General features: G+C 36.3%; 1 protein-coding gene across 2 annotated transcripts in view; it reads right to left on the bottom strand.

Annotated features, from left to right (window-relative positions):
- EPHA6 (EPH receptor A6) overlaps window positions 1-14,451 on the bottom strand; it is an 848,766-nt gene extending 834,315 nt beyond the window's left edge. For both annotated transcript variants that reach the window (XM_024759215.1, XM_024759217.1), the window contains exon 1: window positions 14,073-14,451. In XM_024759215.1, coding sequence (XP_024614983.1) covers window positions 14,073-14,451 — 379 coding nt within the window. The remainder of the gene's footprint in view (window positions 1-14,072) is intronic.
- Window positions 14,452-17,552: the final 3,101 nt, after the last annotated feature.

The raw sequence follows: 17,552 nt of genomic DNA, 5'->3' as shown, positions 1-17,552 counted from the left end.
CCTACTATGTCAAATCCTCCATCAACTGGAGATACATTTTTACAGGTGTATTAATGGGAGAGACTGCTGAGTACAAAACATTTTTGAGTTTTTCAGAGAAACATCCTCTTTAAGTACAAAGATGCTATCCATTTATTTTGAACTTAAATTAGAACTGATTTCTATTCTTGTTTTTCTGAAGTGTAACAGAGTTTGATAAAATGTTGGAGGTGAAGATAGGGGAAATGGTTAACATCGCAGTCAAGCGAACAATTTCAAATAGAACAACAGACACCATCATTTTTAAACCATACTCTTGGCTACTCTAAACAAATCCCAGAATCTCCATCAGACTGCTCCTATTGCAAAGGCTTCCTTCCTTGCTCTCCTATCATCTCTCTTATGTGCTCTCTCAGTAGCAAAACAAGTTTTTCCACCATCTCACATTGAGGGATTTGGGACTCCTGTTGATGCACATGCCCTCATCGAAGAAATTTTTACAAATAAAGGAAGTTATGTCTCTATCAAGATGTTCCTATCTGGGGGCATTGACTTTGATGCCAATTCTTCAGTTTGATAAATAAGGCTGAAATGAAAAGTCCTGTATATAAATTTTGGCCTGTCTTTATCCATGCATTCCCCTAGAATTTAAATTCATAAAAGTGGAATTAATAATCTAAGTATATGAATATTTTTCAACTTTCTGCTTAACTGCTTTCTAGAACATTTTACATCTTCAAAAGAAATGTTTGTTGTCATAGCACACTCTGAGGCATGATATATATTAACCTGAAGCCATAACACATCTAGAAAATACAGTTAAATAGGATGTGCAAAGATTCTCTACACATTAAAAAAACTTAAAAATAACTGAGAAAAAGATTAATAGACATCACTCCACAAAATTATAAACTCTTCCAAAAAGATTAAGTGTTGAGAAATAATCACTGAGGAAGGAAAGTTCCTTGATTTCAGCTAGATATTCAGCCTAAATTCTTACTCAAATTCTCAACCCCCTTTCAACTTTTTTCTAGGTTTTCCACTCAAGGAGTTTTTCCAAGCTACACAATATTGGAAGATTGTGTATGTATGTGGATCCAGCATAATGTCACACCTGCAGTAGAGCCACGTGCAACCGCTTTTTTGTCATCCTCATTCCATGTGGTAACTGTTCCTATAACTTGAGCCTACCTTTCCTCCTCCTCTTCTACCTACCTATAACTAGGTAGGTATCAGCCATTCTTGTTCATGTGAATATTAGATAAGTGAATTTGGGAGGATTTAGATTAAAATTGGAAGGTAAGAAACCCCACTTCAGCATAAGTTACATTAGTTACAACTGACATTTTGTCAGGTAGCTTATCGTTTGTATATAAAGCACTATAAGAGTGACTGGTAAATGGGCATTTATTCCCCAACTGCCTATTGTTCAATGTGTGCATGTCATCAGAAGCAAATATTAGAGGGGAAAAACGATAAGTGGAAAAATTTGGAGGCTGAAGCCAATCTTGATATACAAACAGTAATAAACATAATTAAAGGTAACTTGGGGGAAATACTTGGAATTAACATGACATATGTAAGCAGTATATAAAGAACTTACACATAAAAGAAAATCATAATCATTCCAATTTAAGACTAACTAAGAAGATAAATTTAAAATAGTCCATTTGCATGAAATATTCCCTAATTTTGCATTAGAAGAGAATTAATTCCAAAATTTTTATAAGAAATTGAGAGCAACTGACTGAACAGGATAATCTTGGACCTGGACAATAAGTATATCAGAGACAAGTATATTAAAAAGAAAATGTATGGCTTTTTCCTTAGTTATATAGATACTATTAAGCTTCCTACACTCTGGTGCCACATTAGAAGCAGAACTTCCAACCAAGCTAGTGTGCATTTGGAGGATGGGATCTATTCCATAATAAATGTGGCATATGTGTGGTGGGATGTACTTAAAATCATAATCTTTTACAATTAAGATATCAAACCTCAAAAAATATCCTCAATCTAGTAAAGCCTGACAACAACTCAGATTCTCACAGCCCAGGCAAATCATCTGCTGGAGGAGAAAATACTTTAAAGACTTATGATACATACTCTAGCACAGAATTAAAATAATTTTTATGACATGGCAATACATGACCATATTCTAGGTATTGTGTAATGATTAAAGGAGAAGAAATATTAATCCAATCATAATATACCTTTATAAAGATATTTATTTTCATAAGTTAGAAATAACGCCTGCACTAGGGTATTGAAATAATGATCAGGGCAACAACAACAAACCTAGATGCTCACAAAGAGATGAGTAATTCATTAGGCTTTTTAGCAAATCTGTAATTTTTCAATTAATTATTTAAAGTCCAGCTTGTCAAAAGATCTGCAATTATTTCAATTATTATTTTAAATGTATCTCTATGTTGAAGGACAGATGAGAACCATAAAATGTTGGATTTGAAAATAAGAATATTATTGTAATTTAGAAACTAAATTGACAGTTTTCAGTGCTTTTTGACATTATAAATGTACAAATTAAATGTCAACAGCTAATCATGGATAATCTGCCATTGATTTTTCTCTGTTTAAAAATACCAAATTCTGGCAGCAATTTCTATGTTCTTCTACAGGCACATTTCTCAAATATAAAATATAGGATCTATCAAAGAGTAATTTATCTAATTTCTCAACATAAATGTTAAAGAATACTAGCAATTTCAAAGTTATGAAACACCTCTAAAAACCAATATTTAATAGAGGTAGGGAAGAGAATCACAATAAAACAAGAATGGTAAGAGATGGCAAGAAACTAGAGAAACATTTTTAATCTTTAAATTGCATATAGTGTAAATCATACAGATTTTACAATTTTACCATCATCTAAATATAATCAGTAGAGAAAACCACATACAATCCATTAAAATCAAGATTTTGTGTTGTTATAGTTTTTGTGCTGTTTTTTTTAAAAGCAGCCACCATCATTAAACACACTATTTCTCAAAGAATATGATAAAACTTTTAATGAAAAAGCCAAGTGGTGCCATTTACTTAAAAACTCTATATATGGAATCTATAAAAAAAAAGGTTATGAAGAACTTAGGGGCAGGACAGGAATAAAGATGCAGATGTTGAGAATGGACTTGAGGACACGGGGAGGGGGAAGGGTAAGCTGGGACGAAGTGAGAGAGTGGCATGGACATATATACGCTACCAAATGTAAAACTGATGGCTAGTGGGAAGCAGCCGCATAGCACAGGGAGATCAGCTGGGTGATTTGTGACTACCTAGAGGGGTGGGATAGGGAAGGTGGGAGGCAGATGCAAGAGGGAGGAGATCTGGGTATATATGTATATGTATAGCTGATTCAATTTGTTATAAGGCAGAAACTAACACCCCACTGTAAAGCAATTATACTCCAATAAAGATGTTTTAAAAAAAAAAACTATGTTCAATCTAAGATATTAGTCACTTGGATTTTATTTTTACCTATACAGAGAGTAAGTTTTAATCTTCAAGTGCAGAATAACTAATTCAAGGTAGCTTAAAAATTGAAGTTTCCAGAGGAGTCACTTGTTTTAATTCTCTTATTGCTTATATATATTTATGATGATGAATCCTGATAAATGTGAGACTCATTTTCATTTCCCATATGTAACTCAAGATTCTTTTTTGTTTATAATTTTTAAAATTATTTCCCTTTCTCTTTGCTATATTGCTAGTATTTAACTGCTAAGTATATCTCTTCAACTTTACAACGTTGTTCTTAATGTCAGGGGCCAGATCCTATTTCATTTCTAATAGGCACACAAAGTCAGTGCCAATATAGGGTCATGGTCAACATACTGAATGAATATTTTTTCTCAGTGTCTCCATATACTAATTCATAGATCAGTGAAAATGGTACTTTTACCTTTTCATCTCTGTAAACAATAGTTCATAGATGTGAACTTATCTATGGAACAGCTAAATCCATATTGCTTTGTCAATTATTCAATGACATATAAATAGCCTCATTAGTTAAATCTTAAGCTCTCAGAAGTCCAGGGCAAAGTGACCCATCTTTACGTTTCCTGTTCCCAGCACAGTGAAAAAACATAGTAGGTATCAACAGATTTCATTTAAAACTTGGATGAATATATACTTAATTTTGAACTAATTTGAGAATTCTAGGAAAATATATACAAATAAACCATATAGATTAAGCACTGAAGTGTTTATATATAAGTAATAAAAATGAACAAAAACCCAAAGATAACTATATCTATATTACAATGGAAAAGTATTTCAGAACTTTATAGAAGAAACAGGATAAAAATTTCATCTGATTTTAAGGCTTCATAAATTCAGGGAAAATTTTCATTTAGCTTTAACAAGTACTTAAAACTCCAGAATACTAAACTTTAAAATAAATTCTTAAATTTTACTTTTGCTTTACTAGGTAATAGAGCTCTTGAAAAATCTAAAAAAACAGTGCATATATATACATGGATTTTTGGTCATAAACTAGTGAATATCATAAAGGTTCTTACACATGGAATTTTAAATAAACAAACTACCTGCTATTTTAATAACTGGGGTGAACTCTAGTTTTGTAAACTATAAAATGAAGTTATTATACTATAACACTTTAAGACAGTAAGTTATTATAATATAGGTACAATTTTTGCTCTAATATAGTATCATAAAAATAAAATTGGAGCATGTTATTTTTCACTTATTTTAAAACATGCTAAGCAATATGTTATACCAACAATATGCACTTCTGAAATTCTGTTTCTTTTTCAGATAGAAGTTAGGATCTCTTTCTGACTGCTCCCTCATTAAATTGAACATGTAAAACAGCCAAGGAAACAGGGTAGTTTCCTCATTAAATGTTCTAGTGTTATGAAATTGTTGTGGCTACTGCAGTCTTGGGGTTTTTTGTTGTTGTTGATCAGGCATTATAATTGTTAACAAGTGGACTAATGCATAGATTTTATTTAATTTTAGAAACTGACAAAAGTCTTATGATTTTGTGCAATGCTGTTAGTTTGCTCAACTCTTTCCTGTCACACATAATGGCAACTACTAATTATTTTCACTTGCATTCACAGTTTAAATGTTGTCTAAGTATACTTTAAATCCAGAAGGAGAGTGAAAGGAAATTTTCAGGATTTTTTTTTAAAGAGATTTAGCTAACGTTGTCTGTCATCAGGACATTTCTATACTTGCAGAGATAAGGCTCTAACCCACGATATTGTTATATATATATATAACAAGAGAGACTTCTTAACCAATTAGGTTCATTTTAAAAATAGTACCATAATTCAGTTTTTTTCTATCCCTATTTTTCTTTCATTTTGCGTGTTTATAGCTACTTAGCTACTGTATTATATTTTAAAATAAACTTCAGTTGTCTTAGATATCAATTTTTAGAATAACATTCACTGGCCACTACATAGTTTAATTTTCTAATTAAATGTTTAATTTTAATTATTTTTAGCAATATTAAAGTATCATAGCAATATAAGGAACAAATTTCTTCCTTTAAAAGTAAAAATTAAGGTGATATTGAGATATATTTCAACTCATATTTGGAGGCAATCATTTTAATTAGTTTTAGATAATTCTTATTTGGAATACATATTAATGTAATACCTTTTTATTTCCTAGTCATCATAGGTAGGAAAGTTTTCATATATTGATTTTTTTTAAATCATGTGTAAGTACTTTTCCTTATTCTATACATTATACTCTATGTACTATAAAAGAATGTGTTTCTCTTTGCAAAGCTCATGTACCACCAATATGAATATTATAATAATAATCTGAAAGAATACATAATTATTCTACTGTTATGTTATTAGTAAGTTAACATAAGTAAATAAATTACGTACATAAATATCCCATATATCCACAGATACCTAACATTGTAAGAATAATACATAACTAATTCTACCTCCTGAACATTCAGTTTCTAAGGAGATGTTATATCTTCTATGATCAAAAAGTTAAGTACAACTTTACAACTGAAGTTATAAAATGAAATAGAAGGAATAGGGGTGATTTTTCATTTATATCCAGCAAGTTCAGATCATCAAACAGGCCAACAGCTAGAGGACACAGTAGTATCCTGGGAAAGTAGCTGAATCTATTTTTCAGTACATGGACTGAAAATACATGCTTTCATCCCAGTTCCCACTCCAAAGCTTAATTAAAAGGTATGCTTGCTGCTATCTGAAACTGGAAACTAGCTTCTTCACCATTAACCATAGTTTTTAATAATAAATCCACCTTAAATAAACACACCATAAAAAGCTCGTCTAACATCCTTCAAACAAAATCTCCCTCTACCTGTCAGTCCATGGAAAGCCATTACAGATGTGAAATATTTATATTTTCTATGCATGGTTGTATTTTTAAATGCATATTTATGTTTACTTTTCATGTAATTAAATAGAATATATGCCCACCCATAAAACTAATATTAGAAGATCCTTGTGAAGCAATTTTACAAATAAACCACATGAAAGTGTTAGTAGTATTACTTTAGCCCCTTCCTTCTCTCCCTCATGATCTCATTTACTGTAAAATTCTTCATCTCATAAAAATCATCAAGTAATTAAAGAGTAAATATCAATTACTCAAGGATATATAACATCAACAGAGAAGACTGATTTTCTAAGGAACAGAGATTGTATGATAATCACTGCTGTAGACTTAGAACCTAGCATAATGCCTGACACAGGGAGATTCTTAATAATGTGACTGTTGAGTGACTTATTTTTTTAACTTTGAGATAAACTGTAATGAAATAATAGAAATTATTTTCAAATAAGTGGTACATAAATATATTGAGAATTGAGCAACAGTACTTGTTACATGTTACCATATAACAAATGTGTTTTTAAAGTTTTTCTAATTAATTTTGGATCTAATTTTAAGAAAACAGAAAATTTTCCTGCCAGACTTGGAAAGAGACTGGAAACCTTTCACTGGATCATATATTCTGGGAGGGAAAGTTCTCCTTGAATTCTTATATATGGTAAGTACACTGCCTATCAAATAGTAGGCCTCTGATAAATATCTGTTTGAAGAACGAATGTTTTCACTCAGTTCTAGAATATTTATCATTGAAAAACAAAATTGTATATCCCATAAGAAGTCAATGTTTACTGAAAGGAAATCACTATAAAATATCAATAGTAGGGCTTCCCTGGTGGCGCAGTGGTTGAGAGTCCGCCTGCCGATGCAGGGGACACGGGTTCATGCCCCAGTCCAGGAAGATCCCACTAATATTCTCCAGAACATTCTAAGCACTAAATTAAAATATAAGATTTACTATGTTTGAATATTTATATTTAAGAATATTTAGAAATGTTTAAATGAAGCATTTCCAGAGTATGAATTTCCTAAATATATACAAAGTATATATGACTAAGTTAGGAATTTTTATGATTCTATTTAATGATTACATTCATAAATTATTATCATAATGCAACTCACTGTAATGAATAATAACTGGTCAGGGAAATTTTTTAAATTACATGCAATATACTGTTGTTTAGTGGAGAGCCTAATAGTTTCTTCCCTCATCTTAAGATCTCATTTTCTGGATCTCTTATAGGCTTTCTGAACGTGTATTTGTTTCTCTTCATTGAAACAAAATGCAGAGATAAAAGAAGACTAATAGAAAATATGTGAAACACGCTTATTTGATATTTAGTATCACTTACATTTTTGTTTTCAGTAACAATAATCTGATCATAACAAAGATGAACAAAATTGGTGCATAAGGCAAACTTCCAAATATTGCTCTATATTTAATAGACTCTGTTGGATTACCATATTGCTTTGTGAAGATGTCTCCGCCCATGTGTGCCATTATCCACTCTGACAAAAAACAACTATATATGGAAAGTTGTCATGTCAAAAATGCATTAAAAAATTTCATTTGTTGATCCAATATGAGTGTACAATGTTATGTACAATGGTTTGACAATGGTTTGAAATAGTAAAACTGTTAAGATTATATTTTAAATCATAGTCTGAGCTGAATAGAGTGGAAAGTGGGCCTCACCCCACCCTTCCTATCCTCTGTCAATTATCAATTATTATAAGCAAGGTCATTTTTACGGGGAGTAATGGAAAATTTTTTCAGCCCTTTGGAAAAGAAGTGATATAAATGTTGAATATCTACATTTATTTTTCTGTAATGATCCCATAATCCTAACTCCAAAATGTATCTCAAATCCATCTTCTTCTCCCCATCTCACTACCACCACTCTAGCCAGGCCACCATACCCCACCCCCCAGGTAACTGCAACAGACTCCTAATTCTACTCTTGCCATCTTCCAATCATCTCTTTGCTCACTAGCCATAACGCTCTTAAAATGAAAAATGGTTAAAATCTCTCAATAGCTTCCCATTTTACCTAAGATAATATTAAAACCCAGTTCCTTTCCATGGCTTGTTTTCTTCTCTGTGGTATCTGGCTCCTCACTATCTTTCAAACCTTACTTTGTGCTAAATCTCTTCCTTGTTCAGTAAGGTCCAGTCACACTGGACTTATTTCTTCAAACATGTCAAGCTCATTTCCCTTCAAGGTCACTGACCAGGCAATTCCCTTTACCTAGAATGCACTTCTTCCCATTCTGTACAATTAGCTCTTTCTCATCCTTGAGAATGTGGCTTACATGTCACCTCCCAGATAGGCCTTTCCAACAATCACATTTAAAATAGCAGGTCCCTCCTTTTATTTGCTCAGTATTTGCCTGTATTCTTTCCTGCACAGCATATAGTTTCATTTACTTAAATATTTTTTTGTCAGTCTCCCTTACTAGAAAATAAATTCCATGAGGGCATCTATAAAGTCTGCCTTACTTATTCTTTTTCTCTTCATCATCTAAATATTAAACTCGAAAACACAGTACTCAATAAAATAAGGCAAAAGTTGAGGTAATATAATTTCCATTTTTTAAAGAACTAATGTCAGTCTAATGAAATTGCAAGTTGATCAGAACACTATAGATGTAGTACATTAAATTATGTTGCACAATTTTTATATGTATGATATAATATATATAATATTTATTTTAAAATTGACCTCTCCCGTTGCGGAGCACAGGCTCCGGACACGCAGGCTCAGCGGCCATAGTTCATGGGCCCAGCCGCTCCGCGGCATGTGGGATCTTCCCGGACTGGGGCACGAACCCGTGTCCCCTGCATTGGCAGGCGGACTCTCAACCACTGCGCCACCAGGGAAGCCCTGTATAAACAATTTAATCCTTCTGTACAAATTTAGTTTGATTACATGATTGACAAAGTACACTGAACAAAGTCAATCCCTTTTCATTACTTAACTATATGTACTGATCTCCACCATATTTATACTCCCAAGAAATGCTGAGTCAAGAACACAATGAAGAAACTTCTATTACTTTGGGGGTTCAGTTGACTATGTACACTGTAAAATAAGATCTGTTCTCTCGCCATTTAGGACAAATGAAATATATAGTCAGAAGTACTCACGTGTGTGAAAAGAAAAGAATGAAAGAGAAAGATTGAGATATGGTGCTTGTCATAGGGAAAGAGGATTGGTAGAAGGAAATACAAGAAATCTATGATGCCTTTTGCACTTAAGTTATTTAGACCAGCAGTGATTAGTGAAGAAGGGAATTTCAACTCTAGTATTTTTCTCAATATTTAATTTTGTAACATAAAAGTAATACAAATTCCTTATTAGAAAAGTTGAAAATATTAAAAATGTAAAATGATGTTATTTAACCACTAATTTTAGGTATATATCTTCCCCTTGGGAAAACCTCAATTAAAACTGCTTTATTCATGTTATTCCTAGTTTGAAAAAGAGATCCTTAAAGAACACTGTATAATTTTTGTGTAAGAAAAAATTTTTAGACAGTGTTATCCCAAACCCAGAGCAAAAAACATTTAGGTGATCAATGAATATCAATGATATTTTATATTTCTATTTTAAACACTAATCATAATGACTAATTACACAATGGCTTATTTCAATTTGTAAATGCATAATAAAATTGCATTCTAGGTTGTTTTTATACTTATGGTAAATAAGAAAACATGAGATTACAATCTGCACCTTTACAACTATAGTTTATTGCTGAAAATAAATTTTATATAAGTGAAAGGTCTTTTAGAAATATTCTTTATAAATCATTCAGTTTTCCTTATTTAACACAACGTTAAATATTTTCAGTAAAGTTCACTCTTGACCTTTCCGAAAATATTTCAATTCCTCCCCTTCAATAAATATTAGAACAACAGACTTACAGTTTGTGAACAACACTTATGGAAGTTCAACTAATTTGTGGCTATGAATTTTATTAAGCAGATATTTTTCTGCTCACCTATGTTCACCTGTATTTACACACAGCTTAGTGTATTTTACACTCAATTCATTCAAATTAATAAATTCAATGAAACTAATGATTCAGACTACTGTTTTCCTTGTTTATTTCATTTGTCACTGAATTTCCTGGGTGGAGGAGAAAGATCAATTCACACAATCTTGGTAGTAAAATGAGCTCTCTAGACTCTCATATTCAAACCATATTTTGATTTAATATATTATTTGAGTATTGATTATTTTGGGAAACATGAGTCACACCGAGAGATGCATCAACTCTTAGACTAAAGCAGAGTAATCTCTGAATTAATGGATCCCTGGTGGCTACTAACCACTGTTACTGATACACCTGGTTACTTACATATGAAACAAGATTGTATTATATATTCTCCTAAGTATCCTACTAGTACGGAAATAAAAGTTTACATATATTAAGAGGGTAAAATCTGTTATTTTTACATAAAAATTACCAACACGAAATAAATACTTATTTCCCTCTTATAAACAGAGGGAAAACTAATGGAATAATAGAAATCTGAGTACAAATCACGCTTTCACTTACTTAATCAGATGAAGTGATCTAGGAAGCAACTCTACTTTTTGATGGATTCAAGGAGGTCTGGGTAACAGGAAGAGAGAGTCAGACTGATTTGTCTTTATAGTGCAGAGCTTCACAGCAGTTAAAAAAACAAGAGAAGAGATGCTTCCTGTACTCAAGTTACTCTTAGCACCATCTTAAGCACCAGGTTAAAAATGAGCTAGTTCACTTTTTTGATAGTTTTACTATGCCTACGTATGGAAAACTAGGAAATGGGAAGAGGGTGATTCCTTCATTCAATTATGAAAGATTTTATATGATTTGGTAAAAATAGATAAATAACATTAAAAAGTTTACCTTGTGAATATCCTTAATGAGAAGGCAAATTAAATAAAAATGAAATTTTACCCTCCATAACAAATTTTAAAAATAAAACATGAATTCCATTAGCTCTTAGGATGAAAAGTTACTAGGAAAATGAATACTATATCCTTAAAATTAACTATTCATCATATTACTGATGTTTATTATTATGTGTAAAAGTCTGATTTATATTTTACATTAGTATTTCTATATTGTATACATACTATAATAATTCTGTAATACCTCATGTTTTCAATGTTTACAAATTGGTAAGATATGTTGATTCATGTCATCTATTTATGAAGCTACAAATAAGAAAATATCCCCCAAGTGTTCATAAAAATAACATTTTGAAGTTCCACATTTTATTAACTATTAGCGTGATGATTTCAGTATTTGAAAATTATCTCAAAGTATTATTAGGCATAATTTCTAATCACTATGACTTTAGGCTGTAAAAAGCATTTTATGAGGAATCATTTGTGTCTGATGAAAAAAATCTGAGCATATTTTCTCTATAATCTTCTGTTGAAGAACTTCTCTAAATTTTACCCAACTTAGCCTTTAGGCACTATATTAGCCAAGTGTAATGCATAGCCTGTGTTTTTAGCATGTTAGTACAAGTTCAAATTAAGAGTTTTAGGAGACTACCTTTACTTATTTAATTGTTGGGTAAACTGAGTAATACTAACACTGTTAAGCTAACTTATAAAAACACACATAAATTACATATAATTGGTAAATACTTTAGTTAAAATGTCTTTTAAAAGTATGAGAAAGTCATTAAAATAGATAAAAATTACTGCAAAAGGTTAACAAACAACTTCTCTATGTCCTTAAATTTAATATGAATAGCTGAAATGTCATATTTTAACATTTGACACATTTTGGTAGAATGGCACTTTAGTCATGTGAAGAGTGTAACATGTGTTTTATTTATGTTGGTATCCTCAGGGCCTTGGATGGTTACCAGCACTTAATGAAAAAATATATGTTGATTTAGGGAAATGATTGCAAGGAAATAACTGTTAAAATATCTCTAGTAAACTTGACTTCAAAGTATGAATAGCTGAAATGTCATATTTTAACATTTGACACATTTTGGTAGAATGGCACTTTAGTCATGTGAAGAGTGTAACATGTGTTTTATTTATGTTGGTATCCTCAGGGCCTTGGATGGTTACCAGCACTTAATGAAAAAATATATGTTGATTTAGGGAAATGATTGCAAGGAAATAACTGTTAAAATATCTCTAGTAAACTTGACTTCAAAGTATACATCTCTTTAGTAGCCCTAGACACATTTGGTACAACATAAATGTCTGATCTTCCAATTATTAAAAATTTCCTCTCTCCTTTCAATGAAAAGGTCAAATAATTACACATTATTTTTAACAATCTTCTATTTTCAGAGGTAGATTAAGTAACTACCCCTTTGATATTTAATGCCAATATTCCTTGAAAACAAATAAGGGATGTGTTTGAAGGTATACACCGCCATAGAAGAGTATGGCACTATAGGTGGTACTCATATGATACATCCTCACAGGCATGATGGTTGTGTAGGATTTTCAAATTGACATATGCATTGTGATTGCAATTTGGCAGGTCAAAAAAAAAAGAGAAAGAATTAGAAAAACATGTCAGAAGTACCAGTTGTATAAATGAGAACAATTGAATATTGATTCTGAATAATTCTAACAAATTGGTCATACATGTTGATAACAAAAAAGAAGGCTGTGTTGTTTTGCCTTCTTTCTCAACCTTCTCACCCTCGCAAAAACAGTGCACACTTTCATGTCATCTGACCTCCATTTATATACCTGCAAATTATTTCGAAGGCTTATATGTTGAATGGTAACTATAACTGAAGTTGTATATTTGAAGTATTTGTAAAAGTGTGACATAACAGGTAACATTGGTAGTCATCACAGTGCCAGTGAGAGCATCAAGCCAGGTACATGCTGGAAAACTTTTACGGTTGTTCACCTCTTAGTCTAGGAGGATTTAGATTATGCAGGTGATGTTTTTTATAGATCCTTAACTATTCATAGCAGAAATCCAATGAGATATGTCTCATAAAGATTGTTGGATAGAAGGCAAGAAAATGTTCAAAAATTCTCAGTGCTTTCCATTCAGTAAACCACACTTTCACTTTTCACACACTATTCATCTTCACTTTACCACTTTACCTGACTTTATAAATAGGATATTCACAACTTGTTAATTCACACCTAACACTTATCCCCCGGCCCCTTTGGGCATCTGGGCTAGAAATAATTCAGAATAATTTCCAACAAGTCTACGTTCGGTCTGGATGGGGTAAAGGGGTTGCAGCTGGGCGAGGGCGGCTTAGTTTACCGAAGGCAAAAGGCTAGTATTTGGCCAGAGGCTACAGCGAGAGCGATCTGCCTTCTTGAAGGCATGTGTGAGCTACCTACATATTACCGTGCTGTGAGCGACCGCAGAGAGCCAGAAGTCTCCATTAAGCCTGTGCCACAGAGCCTGACCTCCAGCGCAGACAGCGCAGCGGGGAGCGGGCCCGCGGCCGCCAGGGCTGGGACCCAACTGCTGCTGATGCTCACGCATCCGTTTAAATTCACTTGGAAGCAGAAGGGACCGGAATTCGTGAGGTCGCCGGCCCCGGCCGATGTGGACAGGGCGCTCTGGGGAGGGGACACCCTCTACCCCCTCGTGTAGAGAGCCCGGAGAAGCCTACCCCGGGACGAAGTTACCTGCAGAAGGCGACCAATGCACCGGTCCTCAGAGCACCCGCCTCCTCCCGCCCCCTCTCGCTTCTGCGCCCTGTCCCTTACCTTGGTTGTTGGAGACGTGACTGCAGTCGCCCGGCCAAGCTGTCAGCAGAGGCAAGAAGAAACCAAATTGCAAAAGAAATTCCCGGACTTCGCTGCCCCCCATGGCTCTCCCCGGCTCTCTTCTCCCCCTTAAAGAGAAGTGGCAGCAGCGCAGCCAGGTGTTCTGCGTAGGGTACGGGTCCCGGTCCACGTCTTCTTCCTCCTCCTCTTCCTCCTCCACCCGGCCCACAGGGGGTGTCCCGGGGCGCCCCCCGCGCGAGGCCCCGGGGGCAGGGCACGAAGGTCCAGGCTGCCCAGGGGCAGGCGCAGCTGCTTCGGAGGAGGACGCTGCCTGAGGCGCCAGGGAGCTCCTGGCGGCTGTAGGCGAGCGGAATTGCATCCACCACCGTGTCCCGCTCGCGCGAGGACTATTCCCTTGGGCCCGGGAGAGCGTGCGCGCAGGAGCTCGCTCTGGCTGTAGTTTGGGGGAGGGGAACGAGGGGGCGGGGGAGGGCGCCTCACGGCCGGAAGCGGGGGAGGGACGAGGACCAGGTGCGGCGGGTAGCTCCTGCAGCTCTGACGGCCCGAGCGCCTCTCCGGACTGAAGTGGACTCTTGCAGAGCCAAAAGCAAGGAGGGCACAGCAGCTGTGAAGCCGGCGGGGGCCGCGGGAACTTTCCTCCGGCCAGTGCGGCGCGAGCCGAACGACTGAAAAGGCTCCGCGGGGCCACGAGCTGTGCGAGCGAGCTACCGAGCCGCGCCCTCAGCCCCTCGCCTAGGTGGCGACGGCACCGACCCGCAGAGCAGACACTTGCAGCTCGGCCGCGTCTGCGCCGCGCTTCGGCCTCGAGAACTGCTTCCCCGGCATCTCTGAGGCCGCACTTAGTCTCCCAAGCACTTTGCTCCCCATTTCGCGGCAGCAGCGTCCAGCGTTTTAGGGCTAGTCGGCTCCCAACACGGCTACCCCCGACTTCTCTACATTTCTCCCGCCAGAGGGGGGCGAGTGCTGTGGGCAAACGCACCGGGTCCGGGATGAGCTTGGCGGTGGCGGACCAGCCTGACCACTCCTCAGCACGGGTCGCCCAAACTTGCCCAGTAGGGCGAGAGCCTCAGCTTTGCGGCCGCCTCCGCTGCTAGTCCTAGGAGAGCGAAGGAAGAGAGCAAGCAGCGGAGGAGAGTCACATCAGGCTGGATAGGGACGGGTGCCTGGCACCACGGCTCACTGAGGTCTTCTCGTCTCCGTGCGGCCGTGACTTCGCAGTGGAGGTCACGAGCATTGTCGCAGCCGTGGGCACTGGGATTCCGGGGGCCCGGACCGCCTGCAGCGTGGCGGCGTCGGACCTCGTGCTCAGAGAACCCACGGGCTGAGCGGTGCGTGGCCACATCCACAGCGGCGCCGAGTGCCTGCGAGTGAACAGCTCTCTCCGCGCACCCTCAAGCCGCCCCCTCTCGGCGCCCACTCCCTCCCAGCGCTCGGGTCGGTGGGAAGCCGTGGCGGCCCGCTGCCTGCTGGGACTACGCGGCCCTCGCCCCCCAAGGTTGGGAGTAGGGGCCGGGCAACACAGGTGCTAACAGGGTGCGGTCTCAGCGCGCTTGGCCCTCACGCTCTCGCCCCGCAGCCTAGGCGGGCCTAGAGGGCAGGGCCCGAGCTGCGAGTGCAGCTGAGCTCCGCCAAGACTCGCGCTCTGCCCTCCTGACAGCCGCCGCTCGGATGCTGCCAGTTCGGCGCTAGAGGGGGTTAGTCGACAAGAAAAATGCCTCCGCTGCTCTCAGGTGGAAGAAGCTCATCACGCGGAAGGAGGAATGCGCTCAGGTTATACTTAACGCATTTGTGAAGGGCGCGCCAAGGAACCCGTGTCACTATCGTGGGGGTTCTGTAATACATTTTTGCTGTTATTATTATCATCGTTTTCTTTCTTGAAAAGATTTAGGGTATTACAGTCGAGTGAGGTCGAAAAGCCCTCCTCAAAACTCATCAGAATGTTTTGAAGAAAAATTTATGGCAATGGAGAAAAGTGAACCGAGAAGAGAAAACAGCGATATTGTAAAGAGTAGAGGATATTTTCCTTCCATAGGGCAGAGGGAGAGAAATGGCACAGTGGCGAGATTTGGGAAAGGAGTAAATGAAGGAGCAAAGGGTCGGCGTTCGACGCTTACAGAATTCTGGAGGAGAAAGCAGCCTTCCATTCGACGCGTTTCAGCGCTGCTATGTTTGTGTCACATACAGTAGAAGTGGTTTCAGTTATCACATTATAGTCAGTTGGAGGAAAAGAGAAGGAGAGCAAAAGATGCCGCACGTCTAAGTCAGCTACAAAAAGAGAAATGTGAAATGCCAGTGATTTTGAGACTGAGGAAGGTTTCCGATTGGTGACTGTGCTTCCACTTTCATTAGGAATTCAAACACTGCCTCTCTTTAAACGTGTCCACGCTAATTTAAATGTATGCAAATCACTTCTGAAAAGATAACCAAGTATGGAGTTTATATATTAGTATTTAGAAAGGAGTAAAATCTGATTTTGCTACTGATATTACCACTCTTACAGATATTGACTGGTCAATATCATTTGCAATATGCTTTTGCAAAGTCAGTTTACAATTTATAAACTGTAAAATTAAAAGACTACGTTATAATATAAATCATTATGCTTAAATAAGAGTTCTTAAAAGCGTTTGATGATTCAATATACTAATGTTTTGATTCGAAATAATCTTATTTACTGTCAAAGAATATCTTTTCATGACCTTTTTATAATTAAATTTGAATTCCTTATGTTTAAATGTTTAAATTCACTTACAGTGGATAGTTTTATAGATGTCATTAACAACTCACTAAGAGAAAATTTTTGGCCAAAGAAGACACTCCTTATAAATGCCAAAAATATGCTATATTGTGTTAAACTGAAGGAATGTATAATACTATTTATTAACTTAGAAATGTAAACTATGTTAATCTATTTCTAAACTTCTAGTTTTTAAATTAACTAGACTTACAAGAATTTTTGAATGGAATACCACTAAAAAGAAGTTGTTTCCCCCAAAAACCCTAGAGTAAAAATATTTTACTGTCAAAATTTTAACTTAAATTCTGATATTTCGCTTGAGTATTGCATCTTAGAGACTATATTGTAAAGAGAACACCATGGAGATTCTTTTAAAATTGGGCTGCTAGAAGGAAAAGGCTCTAATGAATGGAAGGAAGGAAGGAAGGAAAGACGGAAGGATAGAGGGAAAAGAGAAAGAGTAAAAAAAGAAAACCTAAGATTTATTTCTAGGATTCACACTTATTTCTAAATCATGATATAATATTTCCAATTATGGTACAATTTCCAAATTAAGGTACAATATCATGGTACAAACAAACTGGTATTTACTTCAGAGTAACAATAAGAGCTGAGTAACCTGGATTTGTATCCTCACCCCTACCTAAAAATTCACCTACAATTCACAATTTTTGTTTGTTTAAATAAATCATTGTCAGGCATGACATAATATATTACTTACC

The sequence above is a fragment of the Neophocaena asiaeorientalis genome, unplaced genomic scaffold (genome assembly GCF_003031525.2).
Source record: "Neophocaena asiaeorientalis asiaeorientalis breed wild unplaced genomic scaffold, Neophocaena_asiaeorientalis_V1.1 scaffold197, whole genome shotgun sequence".
In the NCBI taxonomy this organism is placed as follows: domain Eukaryota; kingdom Metazoa; phylum Chordata; class Mammalia; order Artiodactyla; family Phocoenidae; genus Neophocaena; species Neophocaena asiaeorientalis.
This window is presented reverse-complemented; position numbering and strand designations above follow the sequence as displayed.